We start from the raw sequence: 7,446 nt of genomic DNA, 5'->3' as shown, positions 1-7,446 counted from the left end.
TGCCCTGTGCACAGCTGACCCCTGGTGGATGCATAAGATACTACAAATTAGTTTGTAAAACTTGGTTTTCCTTCATTTAGACTTATAATTCAACTAATCAATCAATTTCTTCAAGAGCAGGCGTGTTCAAACTATGGCCTGGGGGCCAAATGGGGCCCTCAGACCCGTTTTTGTTGGCCCTCAGGCTTCTTGTTGAAATTGACCTAATGAACACAAAGTAGTACTTTGAAAATTGAAACGTCTGCTTTCAGAACCTCAATAACAAAAATGTTTATGTTGAATGGTTCACTCCGCTCCATATCGGCTTTGATATGTTGGGGAAAAGTATGGAGCTGTCCTAGAGCATACAACTTGTAATGTAAATGCCAAATATTGCTGTCAGTGTGTAGGGCAGCTGATCAGAGGTCCAGAGGACCCTCTGCTTTTCACTGGAAGTGCACTGTTTGCTATTGCAGTGAAAATGTGTTTGATACTTGTTTGAAGTTCATAATCCAATAACAAGATCACAAATAAACTTCCTGTGCTACAGACAGCTCTCAGACATACTGTGTTTATTGAAAGAAAAATACCAAACAAAGTCTAGACATTGTTCTGTAGTTGTCCTCATCACAGCACATAAAACAATATTAACAATATTGTCTATGGTAACTTAGTGGATCACATAAATCAAAGGTAATCTCTAAGATCAAAGTTGTTCAAATCAATTGAAGCAGGCTTTGGCCCTCAAGCCCCAACTACCTTAATTTAGACACTATTTAGATGCAGTTCAATGTTTACCGGTGATCCAAAAATGGTGCTAAGTGGTGTGAATTTCGCAGAGGCCACTTCCCCTCGGACAGAGGATGTTCCCAGCCAATCTTTCATGAATGGAGCAAACAGGAGCTGGGTCTGGGAGGAAGTGCAGACAGGTGCTCTGCAGACTGCTCTAAGATCTGCAAAAAGAGACAAAACAGGACACACAATAGGTTACATTTGTCAAGAGAATTCATCCAATAGTGACATATAATCACTAAATATTGCGAAAGGCGTTTAACTGTCACTTATGGTATTATTCCATGTGAGAAAATAGGCCTTTAAAGCAGTAGTGAATCCAGACAAAAATATTGTTTAGTCAATTCAAAAAACGTAATTTGTCCCCACGGAGCAATTTAAAAGGCGCACAAAGCAGCAGACATTCATACACATAAAAACACATTTGAATTATTATTTACTTTCTTGCATTAACACTACTTTGTGCAATTGTTTTAATTTATACATATAAGTAAATTAACATATAAGACTGTTGATTTGTATCTATTTATTTTTTTCTTCTTACAATCTGCACCTACCTCATATTTAGTCCCTATAATACACTATCTTATGGACTCCCACCTCAGAAGAGTCCTTGCAGTCGGTGAAACGAGTGTGTCTAGAAGGGAAGCTGCCGCTGTAGGCTATAGTTCTGTCGCACTCATGGCTCACAAACACAGTCCTGAATGCCACACAGATCCAGACAAGAACTTAGTCTGTGCCGGTCCAAAAGCTCCTGCAGTGGCACATGTTGGCCCTGTCACTGCTGCTGTTGGAAACACTTTGATCCGGTGGTAAACATATTCTATTGTCTTTTTAAAATGTGCTGTAATTCCTTTTACATCATTTAAGAAGATGTGTGAACAGTGACATTTTTTTTTATATTAGAATACTTACCAGTTTTGAAAAGTAGATATAAACACAAAGAATATGAGAATATAAATATTCTTTGTCAACATTTTTTTTAAACTTTGCACTTTGTCGGAAAAATACATGTCATTTGAATGAGTCCAAAACATCAAGTCAATCACCGGTTTTAATTATTACGTAAACACCTTATTATGAAACCTGTGAAATTATTTTGTCTGATAATATTAATAATAATGACAATGATAATGATAATGATAATAATAATAATAATAATAATAATAATAATAATAATAATACATAATACATAATACATAATAAAATATTTGAACTAAGTACCACTTTCTAATAAAACATTTAACCATGATAGTCCAACTCAAAATCGTATGATCTAAACAATATGGGGATAAACAATAAAAATGTGGTTTTACATTCCACAGCAATGTAAAGGCCGTGTTAATGAAAAGCCATAGGATCATTGTCACCATATGGAAGTGCAATGAGGAATCTTTGTGACTTTTAACACATTGACATACATCCTTGCTGCATCAAAAATAAGTACCTGTTCAATTCTATGTCTCACAGTATTTTTTTCAAATGTGCCAAGGAAAACAGTGGAATGAGTCAGAGCGCGGAGGGTAGATTGGAAACTATATATAGGCTAGTGGAAGCACAACTGGATGGAGCTGGTGGAGCTGGTGGTGTGACAGGCTGAGGCCATAAAAGACGTCAGTCAGGCCAGAGAGGGACAGCATATGGCCGGGATTATGAGTGCGGAGACAAAGGACACACCCTCTCCTGCAGCTGTCCTGTGGGCTGCAGCACAATCTCCTATCAATGACTTAATCAGGCTCACAGCGTACCTTCAAGTCCTCTGAGGCTTCAACTGGATCGGGGTCTTCAGTGCACAGCTTTTGTCCTGTTCTGAAAAAAAGTAAAGAGCAGAAAGGTTGTTTGAAAATGAGTTTTCACTCTACTAACTTTGGGTCCTTTAGCCCCCAATGGCCATACAGTATAGCAGTATAATAATATCATATAGCCTATGCAAGCAGTTGTCAACTTCTCTCAAACCTTTGAATAGTGAAATATAGGCATTCAATAGAAATTGCATAATAATATGAACGGCCTATCTCTCATTAGACTGTTGGATTAAAGAAAACTTGATTCTGTGTTGCAAATTGAATGTAACATTTAACTTTCTTCGTTGTGAGGTCCCACTTGTCCCAATGCATGAATGTTTCACATCTGTCTCTGCTCCTTTCCACACCTAAAACACACATAACAGAACTTATGGGCCAGAGCACAAAGAATATGTGAATTGTGGTTTAAAATGTAAAGATACCCATATTCTCTCTTATAAATTAGTACATTTTGTTTTTCCCTCCATAAAGGGTATTGTTAAAGCACAACTTTTTGGGAGCTAGAAACTAGTTATTAGTTAGATTAATTTCATGGTTTGAAAATCTGATACAAGCTTTACTTCCGCTCTATTAAATTCATTCAGTTTTGTATAAAGAACTGGTCTAAAATGCTACTAAAATTGAAAGAAAACGTTTTACAGATTTGGGAGCAGTAGCATTACCACCATTCATCTCTTATTAATGGTTTGTCTATTTTTCATGACAAACATTAAACATTAGGCTGATGTTGCCTACTTTACATTGATATTGTCATTGAGTAGTTTTGGCTCATTATACTTAGACTACATATTACACATTAGTACATAGTCCTCCCTGACGCTCGTGACTCATGTGCTTCATGTGAAGCTAATGCACCTGGAGGCTACAGGTGAACTTAGCTTAGCTTAGTTTAGCTTGCTAACTGGCTAAGGCTAACCTCACATAGTGTAAAATAATGTCACGCTCAGCGTGGCTCGGTCTGTCTGGTGCTGCCAGTGTCCGACAAACGTTTTAGAAAGTCAGGGAGCCACTGTGTGCTGGGCCCGTGGCCCTTGGCTGGGCCCGTGGCCCTTCTGAACTGACAGCTGTCAGCTCAAAACAATTGCTGGCATGTCTCCCATCAACAAGACAGACACGCAGCAATTACAAATATGTCATTTTCTAGTTTACTAAAGCTATATTAATGGATTATTTGCCTCTGTATTATTCTAAACTATTCAAATATGCCATAGTCTAATCAAAACATATATAAAAAAATAAAAATAACAACATGCTGTTAGGCCCTAATATTATTTACAATAATGCGGGAGAAACAAACTAATAATCAGACTCACGAGGCAAAATAATACGAATAAATGACATGGCATCTGTCATGTAGACTAAGCCTATAGGCCTATTTTTAAATTCTACCCATAGACTAATGTTTTATTTATTTTTGTAAAGGCCTAAACATTCTTCCACCCATGGGAAATTCAAACCTTTATTAAAAGGATTAGAAAGGACCTGCTCCAGCTGCAACTGACTGACTAAATTGTAGCATACAGTTAAATTTGAATGTTGATAATGAAATATAACTGTTAATTGTGTTAATGTATGAATATGTGGCTATGTAATTATTTCATGATCAACAGGTCCCTCCTGAAAATGAGACATTACATCTTGAGAGGCCAACTTGTATAAATAAATGATAGAACATATATTTAATACAGATAGGGGGCTGCTAAAAAGACTATTGTTAAAATAAAGATTTCAGGGTTTAGTCACTAATGGTCTGGAAATTGATTAAAAAAATGTAATTCATGTGAAATCATCTTTTAGATATTTCTGCTCCCCAACACCAATCAAAGCAGTATAAGACATAAAACATCAGTTTGTGCAAAATGTTGACAGTCTTATACAAACATGTTGTTTTTTCCCTCACTTCAACATTAGTCTTTACTTCTTGGCCTAGTCTTGTCCCTTCCTGCATGTGCTCAGATAAAACCTTAGATTGTCTGAACGTGCTCTTCCTTGTCAAAGACCATCATCGTTAGCATACAGCAGAGATAGGATCATGTCCCACACTGCAGGGGGTTCATACATGTGACCCCCACACACTGCCCCAAAGACTTGAGACTACAGCCTGAGCTCTTGGTGGACTCCCATCAGATGGAATAACAGAGGGGATAAAGTCAGCACCAGCCGCAGACTCCATCTAAACACATTCACACCAATTACACTGGATTTTGCCACACGACCTGGAGGGACCGCATGGCTGGTGACGGGTGAAGTGCTGAGGCCCCCCAATGATCACTAAGACACAGAGATAAAATCAGCGTGCTCTACTACTTTGACAAAACAATCATGTATGAACATGCCTATATGGGGCATGTTTCCTCCGGCGTGCTAAATGTGGACGTAGGGGTCACTGTAATTGACCCACAAGAAGCTCCTCTTCCTTTTAAAACAGGAACAAGTTTATTTATAAAACAATATCGTACTTATTCTTCATGTTTGGTGGGATCGCTGAATGATTTTAGCTCATACATTACATGTTTTAAATCGTCCAAGTGTTTAACAGACATACAAATGATGTCCTCACTTTCTAAATAATTGACAACATGTGACAAAATGTTGCTGTGCAAGGAAAAAATACATAGCATCGTAATTGTGGTTCTATTAATCAGAAGAGACCGAATTCTGTATGAGCAGGATGTCCGGAGCATAAGCTGCCCTCTCCCACCGTGAAAACATGGCGCCATGAGCAACACAGGCAAAGCTGACTTCTGTTCTGAGGAAGTCGAGAAGGGCACTTTATAGGCAGGTGACTGACTAAGCTATAAAAGAAATCTATTCTACTTACTGCTAAATTAATTAGACATTAAATATTTGTTTTCTTTTTTAAATCATTGACAAAATGTAAAACATTAAGGTCTATTTTTAACAATTTATTTCACAAAAGTGCAAAAGTATAAAAACATTTTCATATACATACATTTAAAATAGTGACTGTACATTATTTATTATCATAAATCCCTTCCCTGCATAAAAGACAAAAACAATTCAGCTCTATAATGTCATATGGCTGTTTTCCACGCTACGTCAGTCATGTCCAAAGCTCCACGGAAAATCTCAGCAACCTTCTGCGGAACTGGTAAGAAAACAATTACACAAATAAAGACATATTTTTGTTCAAATGCAGCTACAGAGATTTGAGGTCAGATCAAGTGTCCGTGCAGTATGCTGTGGAGGTTAGGAGTTGTTGTAGCTACAGTAATACACAGCTGTGGTGGCGTCTGACAGCACTGATGATGTGAGGCTCTCTGGTCCTTGCATTCCAGAGTCGTGTGGCGCGTAGGGCAGGCCTGTCATGTCTGCACGCGCCGCCGCCACAGACGAGCTCAAGTACTGCTCAAACTCACTGCGGTCAACCTCCGACAGCAGCTCCGAGTGGGGCATGTGCTCCACTGTCTCCGCCGAGTGAGGGTCTGGAGGGGGGGAGAGCTGTCCTGCTGCCGGATGCCGCTTGGTTTGGCTGGGCTGACTGTAATACATGGCTAAAGGGTTGGGGCATCCCATGTAAGAAGGGGGAAGGGCCTGGGGTGCAGGGGGATGTGGAGGCTGCTCCTGACCCGAGGAGTGTTGGGGAAAATTGGGGTTTGGGTGGTGGGTTGAGAGAAGGTCCTGCTGCTGGTACTCGGGCCCTTGGGAGTGGTAGGAGTAGGGCATCATGTGGCAGTCCTCCTGGGAGTGTGGAGGGAAGAACATGGAGTCAGGCTCAACAGCGTCCAGTGGAGAAGTATCTGGAGTGGGGAGGTTGTAGCTCTCGTAGCCCTGAGTGTCCCTGTAGTGACCCATGGACTGAGGGGGCAGTTGGAAGTTGTGCCCATGGTAGCCCAGGCCAAGTCCCTCCACACACACCCGGCCATCCCCTGACAGGCCCTGATGCTCTGGGGGCCCGTGCACCAGGAAGCCTGAGTCCAGCCTCTTAATCCTCTTGACCTGTTTCCGCCTCCGCGGCCGATACTTGTAGTTGGGGTGATCCTGCATGTGCTGCACCCTTAGGCGCTCGGCCTCCTCCACAAACGGCTGCTTCTCTGTCACAGGAAGGGCCTTCCACGACTTCCCTGTGGGGGTCAAACAAAAAGTACGCATCAGTACGCCAGCCAATACTTGACAGTGGATAAGGTCTGCTGATGCTCACTAAAATAGCCTGTTGCCTTGTAGGGAGCAGAGATAGGTTTTTGAGTTCATCTCTGTAACTTTACACATTAATTTTGCAGATCATTTATTATACTGTTATTAATGTAGCATAGCCCTATAAAAAGATCGGCTTATGGATTAATACATAGACTTAAGTTTAATGATAGTTTCAAACATGATCAGCCTAAATATTGAGTTTTTACACACTAACAGAAAAAAATAAATAATATAGGCTATGTAAAAACATGCTTACCCAACATTTTACTGAGCTCTGCGTTGTGCAGGTCTGGGTTTTGCTGCGCCAGTCTCTTCCGTTCATCCTTGGCCCAGACCATAAACGCGTTCATCGGCCTCCGAATCCGGGGTTCGCTCTTCCCTCGGTTCTGAGTGTTTGAGGCGGACGCGCACGGCTCGCTTTTCACTTTGGCGTCCCCGAGAGGACTAACCGGGTCAGCCCACTGACAGTGTCCCATTCCAGGCATCATGACTGACATCGCACACCTTGCCTGGGTTTGATCGTCGCTGGCGTACCCCGCATCGGGACTGCTCATCTCTGTCCGGCAGCTGTTGGCTTTGGACAGTCTCTGCTGCGCGCTGCTCTGGACACGTGTTCAGCGCAAGTATCAGTCAAAGTTCTCCTTGTTTTCAAAGTAGAATGAACCGGACCGCCTCGCATCCATCAGCCATGTGTAGGTGATGTAGAATGAAT

The 7,446-nt window shown here is 41.1% G+C and overlaps 1 protein-coding gene across 1 annotated transcript; it reads right to left on the bottom strand.

The window, feature by feature from the left end:
• Positions 1-5,471: 5,471 nt before the first annotated feature.
• On the bottom strand, positions 5,472-7,446 carry sox17 (SRY-box transcription factor 17). The gene is made up of 2 exons (XM_072451025.1): positions 6,991-7,446; positions 5,472-6,661 (listed from the first exon to the last, which is right to left on the bottom strand). Exons 1-2 carry the CDS (start codon positions 7,286-7,288, stop codon positions 5,787-5,789), a joined length of 1,173 nt encoding a protein of 390 aa, XP_072307126.1. The 5' UTR covers positions 7,289-7,446; the 3' UTR covers positions 5,472-5,786.

Source organism: Eucyclogobius newberryi, unplaced genomic scaffold (assembly GCF_026437365.1).
Source record: "Eucyclogobius newberryi isolate DKJ021-1_F unplaced genomic scaffold, fEucNew1.0.hap1 SCAF_18, whole genome shotgun sequence".
In the NCBI taxonomy this organism is placed as follows: domain Eukaryota; kingdom Metazoa; phylum Chordata; class Actinopteri; order Gobiiformes; family Gobiidae; genus Eucyclogobius; species Eucyclogobius newberryi.
The sequence above is the reverse complement of the archived record's forward strand: the minus strand, read 5'-3'. Positions and strand labels throughout refer to the sequence as shown.